Raw genomic sequence first — 26,555 nt, 5'->3', positions numbered from 1 at the left:
TGACTGCTTGATCCCTTAGATTGGGTGGAACATCTGGGATGGATTTTTTTGAAACCAAAGTGGGCTGATGAAAGGGAATCTTGTAACCTCCAGATATAATGGCTAGTACCCATTTGTCTTTTGTAATATTTTGCCAGGCAATTGGGTACAATGAAAGCCTTCCCCTGACTGCCTCCAGAGTTGAGCAGTCGGGCATCCCTTCAGGGATGTTGATAGGGTTTGGAAGAGAACGTATCTCTATCACCCTGATTTTGCGGACCCCCTCTGCCACGAGGGCAGCGTCTGCCATTGTTATTATTTCCTCCTCTGCCCTGGGGGAAAATTCACCACATGCATCAGGCAAGGGTCTGTGGGATTTTCGAAACCACATCTTTCCACCCTTCTGACCCTTTGGGTATGGTCTCGTAGGAGTGTAAAAATGGACTCCAACATCAGAGAGCGTCTTGCCTTCCTGCTGGCACCTGGTAAGCGTGTCTTTTACCTGTGGCCCAAAGAGAGAGGAGCCATCAAAGGGGGTATTGGTGACAGACGCTCTGAAAGGTTCTGCAAACTGACACAGCCGTAGCCAAGAATGTCTCCTAAGAGCCACTCCTGTTCCTGCAGCTCTACTCGCTCCATCGGCTGCGTATGAAATAAGCCTCATGGAGAAGTTGACTACTGAATTAAGAGTCACCAGCTGGGTAGCTACCTTGGCTGATGCTCCCTCAGCTGTTGGATCTTGTAGGGTATCTCTGAGCTCTTTTAGGAGATCCCTCTGAAGCCTAGTAAAATGGGAAAGATAGTTCAGGGACCTAAGGGAGAAGGTCACTGATGAAAACATTCACTTCCCATATCTGTCCATCGTACGAGAGTCTTTATTCGATGGATGGACAGATGAGGAGGTTTCGGTTAACTCTCTCTTAGTGGCTGCTGCTACCACCATGGCATCAACTGGGACACCTTTAGTTAAGAATTGTTTGTCTTGGGGAGCTGTGATGAATTTACTGGGTCTCCTTGGGACAGGTTCCATGGAATCTGGAGCTGACCAAGCCTTTCGAGACACTACAGACATGAGTGGATCAAAAGGCGGAGACGCCCAGGAGGTGGAAGGTTGGGAACCAAATGCATCCAGGTATACAGACTCATCCTCGGATGGGGCTAGGGAAGTCCAGCTACACCTCTGCCTGAGAATCTCTAGGATGTCCAAAAAGGAACCATCTTCAGAGGGGGACCTTGGGGACCCCTCCGATTCATCCAGGTCTGTATCTGAGGTGACAGACTCAGGGGAGTCTTGGTGCTTCCTCTTGCACTTTCTCTTCCAGAAAGCCTACTCAAAATGCTCTGGGGAGGTTTCAGAAGAAGAGGGTTCACCCAATGGGGTGTCCTGGGGCATAGATTCCCTACACTTTGGGGCTGGAGGAGGAGCAGAGGTTGTTACAGGCAGAGAGAGGGATGGAGCCGATGAAACCGATAGTGGGGCCTTCTGTGAGGACAGCACTCTCCGCATGACCTCGAAGGCGTCACGGTCTTGACACAAGGAGGGCTCCAGATTCAAAGAGACTGGAATCCCACTCTGCGCCGAGGGTGATGGCTCCAAGGCCGATGTGGGAGCCGAGCTCAACTGAGCCGACGCCCCGAGAGGGAGAGCGGGGTCGGACAAGGGTCCGATGCCAGTTCCCTCCTCGGAGCCGATGAGAGAGCTTTGGTGCCCAGATACCTTGATGGGAGCAAGAACCGAGGTAATCGGAGTCAACGTCGGAGCCGAAGAGGATGTCATCGGAGCTGAAGGAACCACTATCGGAGCATCCATAGACTCCGTCTCCGAACTAAGCATAGTCGGAGGAGGAATTGAAATCGAAGTGGATGGAGCTGAAGCCTGTTGAGGCGGGCTCAAAAGCATTTTAGCAAGGGCCTGTGATTTCAGCAACCTACTGATCACTCTCGCCACATCCTCACCGATAACCTCGAGGATCGAGAGGAGGGGGAAGATGATCGATGACTGGTCTTGTTTTGAATAGGGGTGATTGTGGCACTGACTGAATTGGCTCCAATGAAGGAGACCTAGCTTACTTGTGGCTCCGAGACAGCTCCGAAGTAACAGTTGGAGCCGACGGAGGAGTAGTCTTGTCAGTGCCAGATGGCACAAACACACTTGGTTTGTCAAGCTCGCAGGTTGGTTCCGAGCATGGAGCTGACGGCTTGACTGGTTTCAAATGTTTCACTGGCTGAGTTGCTTTAGCTGGGGAATCCTGCTTTAATAATCCACGGAGGATAAACTTGTTTTTCCACTCCTGCAGGACCCTTGTACTAAAGACATGACAAATAGAACAAGAGTCCTGCAGGTGCAGAGCCCCCAAGCAGTAAACACAGCTAGTGTGCCCATCTGTCAGAGACATTTTCTGACAGCATGAGTCACACTTTTTAAAACCTGAAGTTTTAACTTCCTTAGACATCTTACCAAAAAGACACACTACAATAGTAAACTAAAAATTAATAAAGAAAAATGATTGTAAAATTGCCTCAGGAAAGAGTTTCCATTATTCGAGAATGAACTCTGTAATTTAAACGAGTTCAGGGAATAAAAGAAGGCCTAGCAACTAAGGGGCAATGGCCAACACAGCACAAAAAACACCACAAGGACAAGGTAAGGGGTTTACAATAAAGGAAACTTGCAAGTACTATAAGAGAAAAATATATATCAATTTTAAGCAAATTATTTGAATTTAATAGAGAAAAAAGTAATACTAAGCCTGAGCCAGTATTGATCGCAACCTCGCTGCTAAAGCAGCAAACAAGATCTGGGTAGCTGACACTGGGCTTTCTGGGATAAGGGGTAGCCTTGAGCCAGTAAAGAGCTCTCGAGCTATACTAAGTGGCTGAGCAGAGCCGAGGATCGGCTCCAAACCCATCCAGCAAGAATGAAGGCAAGATTGGACAACTTAACATTTGATAATTTGATCCATACATGTAAAACCTTAATAAACACCATAAATGTGGATAAATAAGGATATGATGATAAGCATCTTTTATATCTAGAGTTATCAGGAAACTTGAATGAGGTAGAAGTCGTTGCATGTTGTGAATTGACATCATTTTGAATTTAGGCACTATTGCAAACAGGTTTAGGAAAGAAATATCCAGAATTGGTCTCCAAGCATTTTCTTTCTTTGGCACTAAAAACATCCTTGAATGAAACCTCTTTCCACCTGGGAATAGGGAACCTTACACTGTCACTCCCTGGAACAGCATGTTATGAAGGACAAGTGGAAATAAATGAATCTGGTCTGGTCTGGAGGATGAGGAATTGCCCCTGGAAGGGAGGGATTTCCTCCTACTGCCATCTGTAATCTTCATGAATGATCTTCATAACCCATTTGACTGAAACTATTTGTTGGCAAAGAGAAAAGTGGAGCTTCAGTCTTTCTGGGAGATGAAAGGTGGATCCTTAAATAGTCATTCTGACTTATTGGATTGTCCTTGGTTTTGGGTATTTCCAGAATTCATCTTGGAACCCCCCTTGCCATTTCTTCTTAAACATCTGTTTACCTGCATTTTTGTTAAGACTGTTTATTTTTGTTTCTTACCAAAACTGTATTAGAGAATCCTTTGGAAAATTTGGAAAAGGGCAGAGAAATCTTAGAAATTCCCTGTTATCAGCTTACCCCTTTCATCATACTTTTTCATCACCTCTGCATCAGAGGAGTCAAAACCTAAATCTATATCCAAAGGAGAATGAGATCTCTTTTAACATTATCTGGGAGGTTCTGAGAATGCAGCCAAGCTAACCTCCTCAAAAACAGTTTCACTAGCCATAGCCCTTGAAGTAGTATTAGCAAAGTCATACACACACAGTATGAAATGAGTAGCGACTTGAACAATGGAAGAAATTAAATTATTTAAAGTAGATGTTCCTCTTAAGAAGAAACCATAGACAAAATATTCCTCATACTTTCACAATGTTAGGACACACCTTAACATATGTGCCTAACAATTCAAAATTCTGAAAATCAAAGTTGCAGAAGCATATACTTTTTCTCATACTTAACAATAATCTTCCCATTCTTATCAGAAATAGTAGGATTGGAAGTAACTAAGAGTTTAGCAGCAGAAGGATTAACTAAAGCTAAAGCTGCTGGATCAGGTTTGGGAAGACGGAATAAAAATTTAAAGGATTAAGGAACTTTATGCATCATGTCTGCCTTTTTAGGACCAACTGGAGGACTGTCAAGAAAATTGCAGGCAGTAACATACAAATACTCTAAGGCAGACAAAACTGCAGGAATGGCTGCAGGTTCTGATAATTCCTTCTGTAACAGCTGATATTATTTTCTGGGGAATGAGAAACCACAGTGATTCCCTCCAGCAAACACTGGCATACTCTAGAAATAGTCTCGAAGAAAGAGAAACCCCCACAAGGAGAATCAGAAATTTAGCTCTCCTGTGTGTCTAAATCAGAATGATTCCCTTCATCCTCATGTTCAGATGCAGAATCTTGAATCTCATAAGGAAAGGAAGCATCCCTCTTTCTTTTACCAAAAACTACTTTACAAAAAAGATCAACAGCCTGAATTAAACCCAGACCCAGTAAACCACTTTGTCTAAGGAAATTTGAGGAGGAGTAGATATATGCTTATTCTGCTTTGTCTTGACAGAAAAAAGGGGCCAACAGCATTATTAGTGGGGCAACAGCTGCCTTAGGGATGGGCTTAACATTCTGACAAAACAGGGAAGCCTTCACTGTTCACTGTCCCAGGACTGATGAGTGTCTCTTCCCTTCCCCACTGAGGGGACTCCAACAGCCACAGAGGATGTGGATAACCTCTGATCCACTCTAGTGGACTACATTGCCACCCCCTTTCATCTTTCAGAAAGACTGAAGCTTCACTCTTTTACACCAGTTGAGTACAACATGAGTGGTCTGACGTATAAGAAATGACCAGAAGCAGAGTCATCCATTTGCAGATGAGGCAAATTGCTAACCTGCTGTGGTGGCAAAGGCAGTTTGCTTAACTTTTTCTTTTTGTGGCTGGAAAAAGTACCAGCCAAGGGACTGACAGCTCGTTCTGTGATCAAGACAAAAATGGTGTCTCTTTCCCAAGAAAACATGCAGCAAATAAAAAGTTTTTAAAAGTCACATTTTTCCCAGACAAAGACAGTAAAAAGCACTTTAAAACACTTTGCCAGCCCCACAAAGTAAAATAAACACAATTTCTTTACAGAAAAAAATATTTTTATTACTTAATTTTTAAACTGACGGGAAAAAAGAGGGCTTCTGTTTAAAAGTAGATACAGTCTCATGACAGTCCATTAAATCATAAACATCTAGCTTTAAAATAACTTTGCATAAGAGAAAAGTATAAATATTAAAGCAAAATTATTAAATGGAAGTTTTTGTTCCCAAAGGGAAGTTATCTGCCCAGCAAAGGAAAAGCACACGCTAACCATCGAGCCTCAAAAGACTCAGAGGAGAGTATTCTTCAGCAGTTGTAAAGCTCTAAAGGGCTTTGCACCTAAACTTGTCTTTTAGTCAACTCATCTTGGGCTGCCTGACAGTTTGGGCACATGGAAAGTGCCCTGAAGCTTTGGTAGTTGGCCAGCTGTTATATGGTTGGTAGGATATAACCCCATATAACTAAGACTATAACAGCAGTGATCAATATAACAAATGTAGAGCTTTACTGAACTGTCATTGTATCAGCAGTACAAATTTTGTATTATTTCTCAAGAGGAAAAAAGTAAGATTTTTGAGTGTATCCTTGGTATTATCAAAATTTTGTATGTGAATGGGGGTAATTTGCTCTTGTCAAATTAAGCTGTGTCCCACACTGAAATCCCTAAGGATACAACAGTAGTCTTGGGCACATATTGTAGCTATCTCATTGCCACTACTGGAAAAGTTTGTAATGACATTTCTGAAGGGACACACATATGTCATTTTATACAGATATGAAATGTAGAGTTTTGCAGGAACTTCATGTTCCTAAGCATCTATTGCTTGAAGAAGTAGTCAGATAAACACAAGTGGTTAAAGTTTCAAACTAATGAAAAAAACTATAGCAGACATGTTTGCAGTAAGGCCCCTTGCATGCCCACATAAAAGCATAAAGAAAAATGTCAAAATAACTATGAATCACTGCTGGCACTGTAATAAAAAAAGCAATGACAATGGTTTTGAGAAAAATCAATCGACAAGTTAACAACTAAAGCATCATCCTGATTAAAAAAATGTTAAGAGGAGCCAGCCCCACCCCCTCGCTCCCACACAATAGCATGAAAAAGAGAACTCTTTGAAAAAAAAAGGATTGACCTGCTGTGCAAATGTAAAAGAAACACCAATGACAATGATTTCCTATGATAAAATGTAAATGATGAGTTACCACTTCTTCAGTTTGATGTGGTCACTTCACACTCAGCTAACTTTAGAGAAGACTCCAGTGTCATCTTCTGGCATGCCACATTTCCTCTCGGTTTCCATTACTGGTGCTTTCATGACTTCTTCTCAGGCTGGGCTATACAGCAGCTGTCCATAATATGTCCTTATTGAGCTGTCACTGCATGAGAAGTAATAGACCCACATACCATACCAGACAAAACATTGTTTTATGGATGCAAACCTGGCACTATCAAAACTCTGTGTGATGAGTCGTGCAGTTTGCAAATGTATACTACAATGAAATCCCTAAAGATAGAAAATCAGTCTTAGGAGTAGTTTGTGGCCCAGTATCTCATTTTAATTTTCTGAAGGTTTTGTAATTGAGTAAGAAAGGACTGACATATGGTGTTTTATACACAAGTAGTAAATGCAAACTTTCATAGGCATTTCACTATCATAGTCTGGTGTGATGCATTGTTTTTAGGTTCCACTAGAGGTGCTTACATGATTTCTGCTTAGCTTGGGCAATGGATACCATATCTTTACTAAACTTTTTCAAAAGTAAAATCCTATATGTTTCATCAGACAAAATAATATTCTTATATTACAGGAATCACGGGAAATAGAATGCAACTGAATTTTGCATCCAGTTACACCTTGCCAATAAAAACTCTTAAGACTGTACATTCTTTTTCAAGGAGGGCTAGGACAGTCACGTCAGAGGTGAATTTGTGAATACCCATCCATTTGAAGGAAGATAATTTATCACATTGCTTGATTTGTAATGGGAGTCTATTCCAGACATGGGGAAGGCAATGCATAATGAATCTTATCTCATCACCATATTTTATTTATTTGCTATAGAAAATTTAGATACCTGGTTGTGGTATTTGTTGAACTATTTGATTTCTGGAGATACAAGAGATACAGCATCACTGTGACCCTAATGGCATGAAAGACAAGGCACAGATATCCCCTCAGAAGTCTGTAAGATACTGAATAAAGAGACTGTGCTTCCAGTCTTTTCTAGTAGTTTATGGGTTTTAAGCCAGTGATAATCTTTGTTAGGAACCTCTGGGGTCTTTCAAGTGGTTTGATATGTCAAAGGGGTCACTGTATTCAATGACTAGCCTAATCAATGCTGAAAATAAGGGGACAATGACTCATTTGGCAACTGACCACAGTAAGTAGAAGTACATCCTGACTACTGTCATTACATGATGATCAAAGGAGAAGGAGCTGTCAGCCTAAGTACTAAGGTCTTTCATCTTCAGTATATGTTCTTTAGTGGTGATGATGGAGGGTCTTAGAGATTCAGGGATAAGCAGGCTTTGGATAGTCATCTCTGGGTAAAATTTGCACTGAATTTGTTTGCTAATGTACTGGCAATATCTTCTGGATCAGAGCAGGTGGTACCATTATGAATAAGTTCAAAGCACCGTTGGGTGTTACCTCTTAGTTTATAATGTAGTTAATGAAAGATTTGTAATTATTCTTAGCTTCAGATACTAACTTAAGTTCATGGTCTGCTTTAGTAGACCTAAAAGTATTTTTCAAGTTTTTAGTCAGTTCTCTGACATTATCCTTGATATGTGGGTCTTTTGATCAGCTGTATACTTTTTTTTTATTTTACTGCAGACTTTATTAATGTTGGTGGGCCACCAGGGTGGTTTATTTTTAAACTTCCTATCATATTTAGTTCTGTGCATTTATCCAAGTGAGCACAGAATTCTTTTGTGAAAGTACATGCCACTGCAACATCTGAGGTGATGCAGCTATAGATTAATTTTGAAACTTCATTATAGAATTTGATTAGATTAGTACATACGGAATCCTTGAATTCTCAGATAATGGTTTCAATAAATTTAGAGATTTGAAAGGTGAAGATAACTAGTTTATGATCTGACTTAACCTAGAAAAGAGATACCGAGACTAGTACATGAAGAAACTATATTCATAAAGCCCAGGTCAAGAATATTATGTCCTGTAGTAGGTTTCTTAACAATCTGGTCTAGGCAGTTTTTGTTTATTAAATCTAAAATCTTTTGAGCATATCCTACATTGGAAGTATAGGTACTCCAGTTTACTGAGGATGAGTTAAATATTCTGAAATAATGGAGCTCTTGTTCATAGGAAGTTTATCAAGTACATTTAGGAACCTTACATGATTTTCAGGAAGCATAGAGTTTGTTCTATAACAGGCTATATAAACTGACAGATGATCCTGTTTAGTGTGATTTGGAGTTCAGTGACTTCCATTTGTGAGTTACTGGTTATCTGTCTAGAGGTGATATGGTCCCTAACTAATATGCAGATGACACCACTGCTGCCATTAGGTCCAAAGGCATGTTAGACACAAAACCCACATCTGGGGGGAGTGCTTTCAGAACATTTAAACCAAGTTTCAGTAATTACATAGCTATGGATATGTTCCAAATGAAGCAGAGCCTCAAGGTTGGGCAGTTTGTTGTTGAGACTTCTGGCATTCAGCAGAGTCACCTTAATGTGATACTGTTCTGGGCTTGATGCTAGTTATGCTGGGATATCCAGACCATTAACTGGACTCTGCCTAAAAAAAGGCACTATGAAAGTAGCAAGGGCTCTAGCCAGTATAAGTAACCATGGGAAAAGAGGTGCTGGACATCCTAGGATTGTTTGTGCATCTCATCCCACGCTGTCATATTCTGGATCCCCTGGAATGACACCAACTACATAGCCAATTGTTGATGTCAATTATATTTTCTTTATACCAAGGTATCATTCTTGGAGAAGGAAGGATTCCACTCATGACCAAAGTCTTGGCTGCATTTGTGAGATGCATGGTGCGTTCTGACACCTCTCTTCACGTTTGGTTTTACATCTCAAGTCACTCACCCTCATGTGGGTCACCTTCACATCATAGTCATATTTGTTAAGTGAAAGGGTCATAAGAGCCCTTGAGATATCAGAGATCCTGGACCTAACAGACAATTTATAGTTACCCTGTCTTTGTCCAACCTAGTGAGAAGAAAACCAGTGTGCCTAACTATAGTCAACAATCACTAAAACATTTCTTTTTCCAGTGTGGTTTGGTGCACCGGATTTGAGATCATTTAACTTTTGGTGACTGACTGTTGAATGTGTGCCTGTATGTGATGTGATGCAAGATTTTCACTGAGACCTAGTTTTCATGGGTTTAGGTAGATTCGGCAATAATTTTCTTAATTGTCAGCATAAGACATTTTACTTTGGGTCGGTACAGAGAGCAACAGCTGTGTGTGTTGCTTGCAGTCCATTTTTTCTGAGAGCTAGGCCTTCATTTTGCTAAATACCTGCATCTCTCACAAACATAATTTCTTGTGTTAAGAGTTAATTATCTGTGAGCATAAGGCAGTTACTACCCTGTTTAAGGATAATAAGTACTATGAGGCTGACAACAGAAGGGAAACAAGTAGGCTGACCTTTAGTCTTGGTACTTTTCTGTTCAATAAACAGACCGAAATATATGTAGACGGCAAATCAGGCATTACCAGCCTAAGAAGAGGAACTTGCCATTTGATCCAAAATGCTCACAAGTACTAGCAGATGAGATAATACTGGAAGGAGTTTCCAAAGACAATTTGTAGTAATAACGGATAAAAATCCAAGAGCAGAACTTGTTGGTTTGGTGAGTACCCTCTACTCAGGATCTATGGAAAATAGTGGGAGGGGAAAAGGTATTTAAATTGTTAAAAAGGAGTGACTTTGCAAAATAACACTTTTTTTAATTAATGACAACAACCAATGAAAAAGGAAAGAGAAGGTGGTAGATTTTTATGATGAAATTAACGTAAGGGGTAGATCACAATAGAAATACTGGGTTTAAGAACACAAGAAGCAGTATGGGAGGGTTGAGTTTTTCAGCCTCTTAGCTTCCTGTAGGATAGCCAGAGATTATCACAAACCAAAGCTGAGTTTTTAACTAAAAAGGTCCTGGGCCTCAGATAACAAAAACAAGTAAATGCAGCCCTACCCCACCACTTGGAAGAAATCAGAAATTATGCACTCAACCTGATTTTCAATTTCTGTCACAAAAAGACAACCAGTATTTAATTACAAAAGTTAAATCTCTTAAAATGCAAAAAACCAGTGCAGCTGTTTATTGGAAATTTCTTAATCGAAGTATACAAAGCTTACATCATTTTATCCAGATGACAATGTTACATCATCAAAATCCTATGGGCTGAGGGTAACGGGGGACAATTCACTGATGTCAATTTCAGCGCTAAGTTGCACTACAATCCCTAAAGATAGAACAGCATTTTTTAGATGCATTTCTGTAAAAGATTATAGAACAGTCATTGCTTGAAAGTTTTGTGATGAAAACGTATTTTTTTATGCATAGGTACCGAATATATGATTTCAATGGAATTATACTATCATAGCCAGACATTCTACATTATACCCCCCTTCCATTAGTGATGCTTTCATGACCTCTGCTCGGACTAGGATATAGAATACCTGTCAAGAAAGGAAAGTTATGCATTTACCATAACAGCAGAGCCTTTCATTCATGTCCATTTGATATGATATGTGGGTCCTCCAGGTGTTTGTTAAATCCGACCTGTAAGGATCAGTGTTCCAGCCTCGAGCCCCTTTAGGAATTCTCCATCAAGTAATGCACCACTTTTCTTAGTTACCACAGATTTAGTTTGATGCCCTAAGACCTAAGTATGGATAATTTTGCCTGAATGGAAACCAAATAACCTATAAACAAAGGATCCTTCTGGTCTCACAGAAAAGGGAAGGGGAAGGAGGGAAGGTTGTCATATCAGAAGGAAATGAATTAAATGGTCTATCATTATGGCATGTACATAACTTTCATATCCCATTCATTGAGTTCATCCAATCCAACATGTGGGTCAGAATCCCAATTTACAATGCATCCTAGGTAGTCTCATGGCAGGAGACCCTTCAGTATACAAGCACCAAAGGATGGCCTTGCCCTGGAGAAGCAGTCCAGTTTGTAATGTTTAATGTGGGTATGCTTGGAAGACCACATGGCAGCTTCACAGCTATCATCCACTGGAAAGGCCTTAAAGAAGGCAGTAGAAGTTGCAACAGCTCTTGTACAGTGAGACCTTTGTTTGTTAGGAAGAGTTTGTTTGTAGTTAGTATAAACGAAGGAAGTACACTTATCTTAAATGTGAAACTTTAGAAATATTTTTGCCCAGTTTGTTGAGTCAAAGGTGATAAACAGCTGTATGTCTTTTTGAAATGTTTTAGTTCTATGAAGGTTGAAGCACAGTTACCTATGCATTTCCATGGTATGTAATATGGATTCTCCTTTATTTGTATAACTTGGAAAGAAAACTGACAAATGAATGGCTGTGAAATATTTATCTCTAAAGCCACCTTGGGAAGGAGTGATGGGTTTGTTCTTAGAGATACCCTGTCTTTATGTATCACCGGGCAAGGAGGAGAAGATGATAGTGCATGGAGTTCTGAAATTCTACTGGCTGAAGTGATGGCTACCAGCAAGGTAATTTGCTAAGAAATACATTTCAGCTCAACAGAATAAGATGGCTCAAATTGGGGTCTAGTGAGTGCCTCCAAGATGAAATTCAAGATCCCAAGGGGGTCAGGATATTTTATAAACAGTCTCACACTTAAGTAGTTGCTGCATTTAGTGTTATAGGGAGTCTCTTAAGAAAGGTTATACAAATATTTTGTGAAGCTAGCGAACACTCTTGGAAGCCAATGTGGAAATTAGAAATGGAAGCTATCTGGATTTAATTGTGGAAAAACTAGAGCCCTAATTAATAAGGAATGCAAGAAAACACTGAAAGTCTGAGACTAGGGCTGAGAATGGGTAAATGTTTTGTGGGCAAGTCAAGTCCAGGATACAAATCTTTTTCATTTAATGAGATAGATCCAATAGGTAGAGTCTGTTTGAGAAGCCATTAGAATCCTAACTATCTCCACATGAAGGGAATTATCAAAGGCCAGTTTCTGATTGCACAGATCAAGGTGAGTATTTCTGGAAGGGTGAAAATCAGATCTTGAGCCAGATCCAATAGCCAAAACAACTGCTTAAGATAAGGCCTCATAGGGGAAATTACACCTGTCTTGGCTAGAAGTGGGCTATGAGGATGACTGTTGCTTTGCACCTTATTGCTATCTGCAGGAAACTGGGTTGCCTAAGATAGAAGTGGGTAAGCACCAGAAGCCAACGGGAACATTTTTGTGACACAGAGTAGTTTGGTGACTGCCCAGAGGGGACATCAATGCAAAGTAGTTGCTGCATTTGGTGATGTAGGGGTCGGCAAACAGGTCAGAGACAGGAGTGCCCCAGCAACTGAATAGCTGTCTGTCAATTGCTGGACTGGAGACCACTCATGAGGTATAAGAAGCTTTATGCTGAGCTAGTCCACAAAGCAATTGAATACTCCTAGAATTTGTGTTTCTACTAAAAAGTGGTGCAAAGCCATTACCCATTGTCAAAACCTCATCCCTTCCTGACATAAATGGTAAGATCTGATTCCTGGCTTGCTGATGTACCAACATGCTGTCATGTTTTCCATTTGGATAGATTTCATATTCTTGGGAATGCAGTCTTGAAGTTCTTCAAACTGTGAGAACTGCCTTCAACTCCAAGGCATTCGTCTGAATACTGGCCTCTTTGTATGAACACAGACCTTGGATCAGTCTCCCTTCATAATGTTCCCCCACCCAAGGGAGGATGCATTCATGGTTACTATTGCTCCTGGTGGGTGGAAGATGGAAGGTTTTGCCTGAGTGTACCACGAATCTGTGATGATGATAGTCTTGGAGAGAGGATGAATGCACTGTCACTACTATGCTTGAAGGGCCACTGTAATATCCTCACGTGGAAACAAGGAAAATTTACCATTATGATTGATGATGCCATCAGGCATAATACTTAAAAAAACAAGACTGCTGGAGGGGAGTGGTTGAGAAATAAGGACTGGAGTGTAGATTGCAAAGTTTGAAGTCTACTGAAGTGCAGATTGCAAAGTTGAAGTTTGTCTAGTGGAAGTGAGATTATTGAAAGAGTGGTGCCCAAATGATACCCTATGAAGGTGAATTTTTGGTGTGGTTAAAGGATGGATTTTTGTAGGTTCACTGAAATTCTCAGGGATTGGCAAAGTTGAAGAAGGAGTTCCTAGTGTGCAGAAGGACTCCATCAAGGGGCAGTCAAGAGCCAGTCATCTATGCACAGGAAAATCTTGCATCTCAGAAGTCAGAGATGAACACTACAATAGCCATGCATTTGCTGAACACCCTGGGCCTGCTGGGAGGCCAAATGGTAAGAATCTTAGCTGATAATGCTGGATACTATTTGGAAGCACATGAATCTCCTTGACTTTCACAAGCTTGAATCTTCAAATGCAAGCATCCTGGAGATCCAATGAGCACATCCATTCATTCACCCTTAAACAGGGTAGAATCGATTGCACAATGACCATTTTGAATCATGTCTTCTATACATGTTTTCAGGGCACTGAGGTACAAAATAGGCAAAAGGTCTTGAATCTTCTAAGGAACTAAAAAGAACTTGGAATAAAATCCTGATCCTCTCTGTCTGATAGGACCTCTTGGATGACTTCTGGTGTGAAGAAAAGCTATCCTTTTTCCATGGCTTTTGCCTGACTTGGGTGGAATGCATGGCAGTGGATTGCTGGGCTGGGGAAGAGTTACTAAAAATGGAATGGCACAGCCTCTTGATATTATCCCTCTCACCAAAATGTCTCATATGATGGCCTGCCACCCCTCTGGGCAGAGGGAGAGATGATCCCCCAGCTGTCTCCAGAGAGGAGCAGTTAGGCAGACCTTCAGGGATTCTGCAGTTTTCTGCCAGACAAGAGCTCACGCTATCCATAGTTCTGTGGAGTCTCTCGATCTCTTGGCCTCTATCCACTGAAGGGGCCACCTCTGTCGCTGCCACCTTTGTCTAAAGGTGAATCAGAGTGCTGATGTTTAGACCTTCAAAACCAGAGTGAATTAGGACCTTTTTGGTTTCTGTTGTAAGATCTCTGTGAAGCCCAGAACTTCTCTCCTACTGCAGAAAAAGTCTTACCATCTTGTTCACTCTTGTACAGTCTGTCTTTCACAGATGTGCCAAACAAAAATTGTGAAAGATGATTTAAAGGTGTCTGCAAAAAAAAAAACACAGTTGCAGCCACACATGGCGTCTTGTGGCTATGCCAGTCCCAGCTGCCTTGATTGCCCCATTCACTAAACTGTGCATTAGGTGCATGAGAAGGTTGGTACTACTGGTCACTGTAGTGGAGTCCAGCTGCTTCTTGGACTCCACTATAAGTGGGACTTTCAGAGTAGTTATGGCCTGTAGGGACAAATCTCTTTGAAACCTGTTCATGTGTGTGGTCTAATTCAGGGGTCTCAATACAAAGGTGTCCAAAGTGCACACCCACATCCTAAATCTATCTATTACCGTGGACTCTCAACTGGGGAGATGGTTAGATATAGAGTCTTTAGAGAACTCTCCTTGGGTGTCTGTCACCACAGTGAATGAGTCAATTGCAGGAGAGTTGGCTCAGTGCCGTTTGTCTTTAGGGGGTCATAAAATCCTCTCGGGTTTGCATGGGACTGCCTTATAGGTTGTCAGTAACTCAGGTGGGGGACTCTGAAGGGCAGTCTAAGTTCTTCCTCTTGCACGTCCTCTTCTTGGGTACATCATAGATGTCACCTGGCTCTGCAAAGGAATGAAGCTGCTTTTGAGCAGATGGTTTGATGCTTATCAAATGACACAGGCCAAGGGACATCTAATGAGAAGAAGGCAAGATGGAAAGTGAATCATGGGGTGGAATTGCATCCATAAACCCACTCTCTCTTGGGAGATGTGATTATGCTTCCCAGCACTTGAAAGACTGAAGAAACCTCCATAGGGTCTGTGGATATCGTTTCAGCCATTGGCTCCCACCCCCCTTTGCAGAAGTGGTCATAGCTGCTGGAGAGTGAAGATGGAAGGCCCTGATGAGAGAACTGGAACCAAGGACTTGAATGCTGATGACTACAACACCATCAACAAAGCCAAAGGCAATGTGCCTGAGACTTCATTGGCTCTAACAAAGCCAGAGTCAGTTGAGTCAGAGCCAAGATCCCTGGAGCTGAAATTACAGCATAGATCTGTTCCAAGGCCACAGGGTCCAGGTGGAACATCAGTTCTGAAGTAACCAGAGCTGGAAGTCAGACTGCTAATAACTCAGTTTGAGGGCATCTTGGTAGATCCCACCACCTTTGTTGCAAAAGGGGGTGAAGTGACCCTAATCTCTGTCATTGTTTTCAGAAATGTCTGCATCAGACAGTCCAACATGGCCACTGAAGTACTCCTGTAAGAACTGAAGGACATGATGGGAAGCACTAAGGGAGGTCTAGATGGGGAGTGGAGGGATGCTGATTCGTTTTCTTTAAGGCTGATAGTTTCTTCAGAGAGTCCTATATCCTGATGGGATCCTAGGACTCTGGATCCAGAGGCAGGGTATACGTTGGGAGTATGGGTCATGTGCTTCTCAAACCTCAGAGCCTTCGAAGCTGAAGATTCAGCAAGTCAATTTTCTGGATCTAAATTTTTGTGTTTAGCAGGTTTATCTGATATTGTCTTTGACTTAACCTGTTTTGGATCCGGAAGCAGGAGACTTTTTATTATGAGTTTGTTCTCCTGTGCACAAAGCATCTAGGCCTAAAGCCTGCTCAGACTTCACAATTTACAGATAAATGAGGAACCCCCAAATAAACCACAGACAGATTGTAGAGATCTTGTGGCAGAGTTTTAAGTCCGCACATGGAACACATTTTAAAGCTGGAATGTTTCTCCATAACAACAGAATTTGAAATATCCAGTATGAGACAACTATCAGCTATTTAAGTAAAAACACAAACTATTACAGTATATATGCTATAAGGTTACTATGTATAACTACTGACAATTATTAATAATGTAATTCAAGATTGTATTAGTACTACTCACAATCTAATTAAACTATAAACTTACTAACTGTACTATTACTTATAAACTAGAAACAACTAACTCCAATAACAGTACACTAGAAAAAAGATAGATAAACTAAGGCAGGAAGGTCCACAGCAAGAAAGGAGTAGTTACTGAGGAAAAAGTGAGAAGTAATAGTACTATGCTGCAATGAAATCCTTACCTGTAATATAGCAATCTTAGATGCATTTTGTTGCCACACTTTTCACCTCCTGAAAGTTTGTAATAAAGCTTTAAAGTGGGAATGGCATATTATCTGCTATACATAGATACCAAATAGGTTCATAGGTAGGTACTAGGCTATTGGCCCAAGGGCCTATGTAAGCCTAGCCAACAAGGTTCCCTGGCTTACGCCACCCAAGAAAGTTATTTTCTTGTGCCACTGTCGAGCGGAGACACAGAAGTGATCCCCAGGGTGTATTTCCTATTTCCCATCCACTCATCAAGATTTTTCTTGAAGAGTGTTAATGAAGAACTTTGCTTGACATAGATGGGTAGCCTGTTCCAGAGTATGGGATCTATCCCTCCAGCATGTCCTGTTTATTGTGTTGACAAGGTTTAGTTCCCTAGAGCTTGTAGCTCGGATGGATTGGGATTTCTTTAGGTGCAGCATGTCCAACAGCTCTGGGTTTGACATAACTTTATATGTTAGGCAGAGATTACCTCGGAGTAGTCGATATGCTACGGAGTAAAGCTGGAGTTTTTTGAGGCGGTCAGTGTAGGGCATTTGTTTGAGGCCAGTAATCCTCTTTGCGAGGTACTTCTGTGCCTTTCCAGCTGCTGCAGATGTCTTGTGAGGTACATTCCAAAAGGGGCGTTGTACTCTATAATGGGTCTAATGAGTGTCGAGTAGAAGGGAACAATGACCTCTTTTTTCCTGGATGAGAACCCTTTTATGATGAGGTGTGCCACTTTGAAGGACTTCCTGACTACTGTGGCAATGTGACAGTAATATTATTAAGGTTTCATAAGCATTTAACACTCAGTTTGGCAAGTTATGCTTTCCTCAGCTTCCATTTGTGGTAGGCACATGACATCACTTCAGGACATAGTATGCCCAATGTGTCTAGAATATATGTTTACTAAGTTTTCTTACATCAGAAGTAAAACTCCTATGTGTTTGTCCTAAATGTCTTACATAAGACAGTTTTTGTTATCCTAAAGTAACGACTCCTTCAATTACATGACAATTTGTATATGTATCTTTACATACAGATTGCTAGCTAAGGGCATTCTGTAGCCACTAGTCATGACATATTATTCAAAATTTGTTAGATTATTTCATATGGCTTCATCTATATTGTCCTTTATTGCTAGGTAACACCAGTAGTTGCACAAAGTATTCCGAGTGCTCCTTTTTGCCATTATATTCATCTCCCCCACACCAGCAGTTCTAGACAACTGTTTAAATGCTCCTTTTTGCCACATTTTGACATCAAGCATATAGATTTCACATGTGTTAGGTTAAAAAACTCAGTATGTACATGAGTCATATCATTAGTGCAATCTCATAAAATAAGAATCAAAAATACTACTCTTTAAAAAAGTGATACGTTGTCATTTTAAATATGATAGCAAAATATGTATATTTTACTTGTTCTGGCAGATATGCATATATTTGAGATTCTGTTGCCTGCTTTCTGCAGCTAAAATTAGGTCATTCAGTATGTAGTTCAAGGATGTTCATCCAGGCATCTCATCTTGAGATTCATATAAGAAAGAATACCTTTAAGTAATAGGCAGATATTGGCATTTGAAGTTAGAGTCAAATTCAGAACCAAATAGCTGTTTGAAACCAGCAAAGGAAAGCTTCCAGTTGCAGTGTTCTGTTTATATTGGTTGCTACAAAGAAAGCATTTAGCAATGTTGCTGCAAGTATATGAAATGCATTGCCATAAAATGTACAAAACAGTGATGACTTTCCAGTATTTCGTAAACTCCAAAAATGTCACTGATAGATACATGTGCAGCTTCCTATGGATCCTGGTTAAGCCACATTTGCAAATACTCTACTCTGCATGTACTCTTACAAGATTAGTAGTAACATTTCCATTTGTTTGTGACTTAGGTATTCATTACATAACAGTTAATTTTGAAAATATGCAAACATTTGTTTTATTAGGGGATATACTGGAGGATATATCATTTGTTTATATGTGTGTGTGTGTGTGTGTGTATGTATGTGTGTGAAAAAAATATATATAAATATGTATATATATATATATATATATATATATATATATATATATATATATATATATATATATATACACACACACACACACACACACACACACACACACACACATGCACACGCACTCACACACACACATACACTGTTGTCTGTTTGTTGTTCCCATTTGACTCAAATGTCTAGTGTTTAGGACCAGTTCATTTACCCAAGTAATAAAGGAAACAAATAAAATTACAAGATTTCCAATATAGTTGAAAATAGTTTTCATTTCTCTTCAGAGTAAGAAATATAAGACCTATGTAGATCATGAATATATATTGCATTGATGTCACTTTAGACCTAAATAGAATACGTATTTCTGTACAAAACTGATATTTTTATATTGTAGTATAATTATGACATTAAACCTAATTTTATTTCATTAAAATTCAATATATAGCTATTCCTTTGGCTTTGGGAGTAGGACACACGTCTAAAGATTCTTACAGGTAGATTATGCCTGTAATATTAGAAAATGTCACACCATTACAGAAAATGTTCACTAATTAAGGGGTTAAACGTGATGATTCATATATGGCATTATTCTACTTGGCCTAATGTTTTTAGATGCTGCACCTTTCTCTAATAACAGAATATTTGCTACATTTCTAAACTACAGTTCCTATTGTATAGTCATTCAAAGATCACTAAAGAAAGATACCTAGATGTAAAAACATTCAATGTTGCAAACATTTATCCTGAATTTGTATCAAAATTATATGAATGTTCACATTTTTTTTTTGTGTTTCGGACACAGCTATGACTAGAAGTAAAGATTTCGCTTGGGATTCAGAGATCACTGCTAACACAGTGGAATGGAATGCTTATTCAGTGCATTTATAATTAATGCTAAAATTTCTGAGGCAGTGTGACTGGCACATTATCAGTTCTATACATATAATTTGAAGCATTAACATATTTTATTATGTGCATAGTAGACTGATCAGGAGGCATACCTTTGGAGATATAAGGTTCACTGTCTTCTTTCAGAGAACAGGATTTGGGCCGTGGAGCAGGAGCAGGTGGTCTTTTCAGTTGTGATGAGTACTCCTCCTTCTCAATTTCATCATATAAGTCATCTTGGGAGGAATACAAACTATCTTCATCTTTAGGAATTTGCCTTGTCTTACCTATGGAATTAGAAAATGTGGCCATTTTCAGTAATGGTAAAATTTGCAGAGTCAAAGCTCATTTCTGAGACCAGTCTAATGGAATGGAAATAAAAGGCATAGTATCATCAGGAAATAACATAATTATCAAATCTGTTAACATAGCAGAGACCATAATATTGATGTCTACACAGATGTAATTTATTACTAGCAGCTACTTAGCTGATTGTAATGTTTAAGGAAAAAACTGGTAGGAAGCAATGACTTCATTCAAACAAAACAGAGATATTAGATGAATAAGAGATGACTTTTCAGGGTACCTACTCAATGTATGAAAAGAGAAGGTTATAGATATGTCTAGGGGAATTCTTCAGAAGAGGACAAAAATAGGTTCTCAACCCACCTGGAGTGTCAGAAAAAAGTGCTGAAGGTCAATATATTTGTATCAAAGATGACAAACAGGACAACTTAACAAACAGAGGAAGAAAGGTAGAAATGAAGGCAAATAAACCAGAAACTGTGGCTTAATATGACAGATGCTAATGGCATAAGGCAAAAGAGAATATTCAAATTTTTAAATGGTATAGTAGAGTTGGGGGGCTCTGACTGGCCAAGAAACAAAATGGAGGACTCTAGTTCATCAAACTAAGTCACAGCACTGCTACATCTGAAGCCAGCATAATCAAACTTGGAAAAAGTGGCAAGGGTACCTTTATTTGCATCAAGTTTCTGTATTTTAGTTAGCTTTCATGCTGAGTATAAGTATCTCTAGTGTATACGCATTTATTTTTATTTTTAATTAAATATAAAGTGTTTAAATGTTCCATGAGTTTTTTTATACTAGGATGAGTGTTACTTTTTCACAATGCTGTGACATTATACTAAGTTTTCACTGTTCTTCCTGTTCGTGTGGAACAGTAGCTAAAAATAAGTACTGACAGTAGCACAAACAAATTCAGCTTCATGACTGTAAATAAATCCTCACAACAGTGTTTGAAACACTTTATTATTAATTAAAAGTAATGAAACAATGCTTACAACTTAGCTACTATTACATTCAGCACATAAGCTAAATAGTATGAGCTAGAGGGCTAAACATAACAAAACTCCTTTTTCACTTTATTTATGGAAGGAAAGACAGGAGAGAAGGATAAAGAAAGGGGAGACTAAGACAGCTGGTGGACTGGGAAATATGAATTTCATGGAATAAGATGGTTGAGATAGGTAACCCTAATGATCCTTATCATCCATGAGAGTCTACCTTTCTGTTCTGGATAGCAAAACCACAGCTAGGGTTGGGTGAAAGAGGGTGACTGCCTCAAGCACAAAGTGTTAGGGAAGTCCAATTGGCAATGCCACACAGCTGGAAATGCCAAACTGGCATTGTTGACATTCATTCAGTAGCAGTATTAAATGAAAGAATGCCAGCATTGTAAGAAATGAAAACTGAGATTCAATGGCTGTCGATAACTCAGTAAATGTAGGAAAGTATTACTAGAGTTTTTGAGTATTTTTTCCTCAAATCCAGAACAGCTTTGCTTTTTCTCCTCAACTTCGTTTTGGTCGGGGGTGCTAGTCTGGGGACTACTCAGAGTTCCAGTTTACATAACTACTACTCCATTGGTTTTGAATGTGTGCTTTACTATTATATTATAATGAGAAGTAGTGCAATAGTAGCAGGTCCCGACATTTCAATTGATTACCCTATAAGCCACATGACAACTGGAAAAAGTTAAAAGTAAATATTTTTATATGCATTATTCTACTATAAAATATCACCAGTGTTTTAAAAAATCAACGATGGCTTTACCTATTTATTTTACTGATCTTATAAAGGAACATGAGACCAACAACTGATAATGACAGACTGATTCTGAAGGTTAATCGATATTTTGTTTTGTTGTGCACGGTTGGTTAGTGGACTAGTCCATGTGGCAACATTTTTCATATCCATCAAAAACATATCAAATGTAACTGGGTGTTGGTTTCACGCAGGAGCAGAGTACAATAAGGGAGAAGTATTAGGCTCAGTATTAGGCTCAGTATTAGGCTCAGAATTAGGCTGAATTGTTACAATGTACAGAAGGAGCATGAAGAAGAGGGCATCTTGTAATAATTTAACCATGAAAAATTATAAGCAATGATGGACCTGAAGAGAGTTAAAGGACATTAAGTTAGTACAAATCACAATAATTCTGGCACTCAGATCCTGGTTACAATACTAAGAAAAATCCCAAAAGATATAATCCTATATCCAGAATACAGGACTCCCAAGACAGGTTAATCAGGCAGAGCACAAGTGTCAACAGCATCCAAACAGAAGTACATGAATGCAGTAAGAGACTGCTGTGCATAAATACAAAACCCACTGACAGTTAAAAGATATTCTTCATTTTCTCCATCTGCCATAGTTAATCCAGAGTAATCTACATGCAAACTCAAAATCCCAAGGAATATCCTGTATTAAGGTAAGGAATGAACATGCAGATTTTAGGAAGATTTAACCACTGCAGACAAATGAAAAGTTTAAGGGAATGAGATTAGGAACTTTGCACTGTGAACAATCACACAATGGAACCCAGTAATTCTAACAATTTAAAAAAGTGTTTGTCATGCCATTTAGTAAATGATGTCTTTGAAGTGTTTGCTGTTTAAACAACTGGGAGAAGGAACCCTGGGGATAAGTTTAGGGGTATAAATGTGGTCTCAAGGGCAAGAAAGGGCCCAGAGAATTCCAGACTGCCATAAGCCAAAGGTAGGATCACAACATGTCCATATGATTTCTTTGGTAAGAGTCACATGCCACATCTGGAACCAGCATCAGACAGGTACATATTTATTTTACGTCATATAGAGTGGTTACATAAAAAATGTAGGTTTTCATACTGAAAGCATACATTAAGCATAGATCTGGGCATGTCTGATTTAATGTGTTAGTGTTTGTCAAAATGGATTTGTTACTGTCCCAGGTATATGTAGGAGCAGAGTACAATATGGGAGAAATACTACTTGAGGTACATTATTAGGCTGAATTGTTGTAGTGTACCAAAGAAGCATGAGGAAGAGGACATCTTGTAATAACTTAACCATGAAAAATAATAAGCAATGATGGACCTGCAGATAGGTAAATGACATTAAGTGGGTAGAAATTACTTACTTCTGGTAGTCATCTCCTTGGGTCAACATCAAGATGTATCTTAGAAGACCTGCCTCTATATCTAGTTTGCGGGTCTACCAAACCAGGTTAATTAGGCTAAACCCATGGTTTTCCTTGAGTGTAATAGACATCTTAAGAATACAGAAAAAGATAGAGCTTGTTTTTTAACAAATGAAATAGTCCTATATGGCATCTAAGAACCACTGAATAATGCAGCATCTGAGAGCACAGTGTCAACTCACTCACCACTCAGTAAAATCTTGAAAAGCAAAATCAACAACCCATATGAATGCACTGGGTTGCAAAGCAAAACATCCAGATGTGAATTCTATGATATTTTTACACACACACACACACACACGCACACACACACGCACACACACACGCACGCACACACACACGCACACAAGCACACGCGCACACACGCAAACACACACACACACACACACACACACACACACACACACACACACACACACACACACACACACACACACACACACACACACACACATTAATTGCTATGTTACTATACCTTTGATTTCATGTTATGTAATGGCTGTAATGGTTACATTACAGTCTAGCAGGCAGTTATATGACTGTAGAACATATAAAAAAAGTCACCTTCTAGAAAGTTACGTATGATACTTTCTCTTGATGTTTCTGCAAAGAGATCTGGAGCTTGTTTTTCAGGGGTATCTTCCCGAATCATCTCCTCATCTGAAACCAGAACAGCAATATAAAATGTAGAGTTCCATACATTTATTTTTCTCCATTTGAAAGTAATATAAACTAAAATACGCTTTGCCTAACAGCAATTTTCTTTCCTGTGAATAATGTAATTAATGTGAGCACCCAACAAGCTATAAGTGAAAGTTATGTACTTAACCTAAAGTCTGATGTGTAAAAATAGGCCCATCTTCTATAAGCACTAAGGCCAACAGGCCTTACAGTCTCTTGATGGGCAAAACATCAGGCTGCCAAGTGCCCTCACCCTGTCTGTACAGGTATCGTCAAAGAGCTGCATTTCAAAAAACAGCTGGGAAGCATCAACTGCTTTAATGGAATGAGGCACTTAAATGTAACCTTCCTAAATCTAAAGATCTCCTACATGAAGTAAACATAACAAATGCCCTCAGCAGCCATGAATGCACTCTTTCCAAACAAAACACACACCAACACATACAGCAACATCTCATGCAGCATCTACTTCTGAGCCCATAAGGCAAGCCACCACGCAATCCAACATTCTGGTCATTAAGACTACATTGTCAGACACAATTATGTGTCTCTCACCAGGCTGAGTAAGGAGAAAGTCATGGTCAGTTTCTTATCAGGGGGTGGGATACTCCTCCACTTTATACATGCACTCATGTCATTAGACCACAAGTACCAGTGTGACTCAGTCTTAGTCCATGTAGGTGCAAATGACCTCAAATGTACCTCCCTAGACTATATAAAGAGAGACAGCATGGAGCTCTCAGAATACGTGTCACATATTGATATGAGCCTAGCATTTTTTTTAAAGAAACATCTTTATTAAATTATCACGTATGACATAGGAAATGCATTTACATAAATGAAAACAAACCATACTGACACAGTTTCAGTTGCAAACATTATACATTACAAACCACATTGGCATAACTGTAGTTGCAAACATTATACATCACTTACAATCTAACCAGTCATTGTCAAACATTACATAGTTCATTTAGATCCTGCCTTCTTTTAAACCTCGTTCCTGCTCTGCATGTATTGTTCCCACTGTTCCCAGTTTTTCCCTGTGTAATTTGCTCCTACCCTTTTCTAAAGAACCCAATTCCAGTTGTTTTATCTCTGTTACTATATTCGCTACTTCTAGTAAAGTTGGTTTAGACTTTGATTTCCATTTTCTAATAAATGTTTTTTTTGGCAGCCACCATAATTAGACGTAGGAAGGCCTTAATATGACTAGGCAGTTTGGATTTTGTATCATAGCACAATAAAAATCATTCCCTATCAAAGATTGATAGAGTATAAGCAAAGAGAAAAAAAATAGAGGGGTCCTAAACGAAAGACCAAGCACTCGTAGAGTTTTTAGTAGAATCTTGAACAGAAGCTGATGTTAAAAAAGGAACAACTAGACCATAGAAAATATTGCATGATAATTATAAGAATCAATCAGAAGAGGTTAGAAAGGACTGGGAAGAGAGATTGGATAAGCAATTCACAAGGAAACAATAGGGGATATATGTATATCTCGCAAATATGCAATAAAGTCTAGAAGATTTAGGATCTTTGCTTGGAAGTATTTACAAAGGTATTTTTATACTCCAGTTATAACCCTAGCATTGAGCAGCATTCTACACTCTCTAAGAATGATGTCATAATGCACACCAACAATGACTGACTTTAATAATTGGCTTAGTTTCTGGTGTAATTCTAAGGAGTGCAATATTTGTCAGCATGGAAGGATACGGTTAACAGACCCCACTGCTTTACCAGGGATGGTCTGCTCTTTTCTTTTCTAGGCTTTTGAATATTAGTTAAAACACTGCCCTTTCCCATAGTGCCTTTTGTAGGCAATGACAAATTGAAAATACTTCAGACATAGCAGATCAAAACCAAGAAAATCTAAAGGTGTTACTGCTCAGTGCTAGAGTTTAAACAAAAAACTCCATTCCCTACAAGCACTCCTCACGTAGAGAATGCTGCAGTCACTGATACATGGTTTAAATCCATGGACAGTACCCAGCAGTGCAAGACTATAATCCCTTCCACATAGACTAAAGGTGGAGGGATCTCATTTTATATAAAAATGAATATACCTCAAAGATGGTCAAACAGGATGATGCACTTGAGCTTCTCCACATTCAAATCACCACAGGCAAAATCCCATGCCAATTCCTTGCAAGCTATAGGTACCATCTGTGACCCAGGAAACCCATAACATGTACTTAAGTCTACTGGAAGCACTCACCATCTAACCCAATACCATATATATGGGTGGTTTAATTACCCCACTATTAACTAGGAATGATATATGTCACAGAGATTCCTGGATTTTGTAAACACAAACTTCCTGGACAAGATTGTCAATATGTCAACCAGGGATGCAAACGTACTGGATCTGGTCCTCACTAATATGGGAGAGCAAAGCACACCCCCATAGTGTAGTATCTTCTCTGGTAAGGACAAACTGCACAACTATCTCCTTTGAAGTAAAAATAAAATCCAGAATCCCCAGCCAACCCTGGAATATTCAAGAACAACTCTAAGGCTAAGTTCCGACGTTAAGTGATAATGTGGCAACATTTCAAGCCCCTAAACCCTGAGAACACCTCTGCCTATACAGAACTGTTCACAGAACCCCTACACAAGCATGTTAATAGCTGCATAGAGACTTCAGTACCCACCAGGAATAAATAAAAAATTACCTAAAAAAAAGAAGTCACCCGGGTAGAATTGCAACATCAATAGGCTATATAACAGTTGGGAGGGTGGCCTAATGGTTAAGGTGTTTGCCTTACAAACACAAGGTACAGGGGTTGAGTCTCACAAGAGATAATTAGCTAGGCTTAAAATGGCTAGCAAGGGCAGTTAGCCTAGTACTAATCTATGAACCTAAACAGAAGGAAGAAAATCACGACAAAAACTAGGTGGTGTAACATCCAGCAGGATAATAGTGCTCTCTTCAAACTAAAACAACTCAAGACAAATAAAATTTACCA

General features: G+C 39.5%; 1 protein-coding gene across 1 annotated transcript in view; it reads right to left on the bottom strand.

The window, feature by feature from the left end:
• The window catches only part of PIK3AP1 (phosphoinositide-3-kinase adaptor protein 1), a 1,872,143-nt gene that overhangs the window by 591,900 nt on the left and 1,253,688 nt on the right, over positions 1-26,555 (bottom strand). Inside the window, exons 9-10 of the mRNA XM_044056574.1 lie at positions 23,467-23,562; positions 19,533-19,706 (exon numbers count right to left, since the gene is read on the bottom strand). Coding sequence (XP_043912509.1) covers positions 19,533-19,706; positions 23,467-23,562 — 270 coding nt within the window. The remainder of the gene's footprint in view (positions 1-19,532; positions 19,707-23,466; positions 23,563-26,555) is intronic.

The sequence above is a fragment of the Protopterus annectens genome, chromosome 14.part0 (genome assembly GCF_019279795.1).
Source record: "Protopterus annectens isolate FY-2018-M chromosome 14.part0, PAN1.0, whole genome shotgun sequence".
NCBI classification, from domain to species: Eukaryota; Metazoa; Chordata; order Ceratodontiformes; family Protopteridae; genus Protopterus; species Protopterus annectens.
This window is presented reverse-complemented; position numbering and strand designations above follow the sequence as displayed.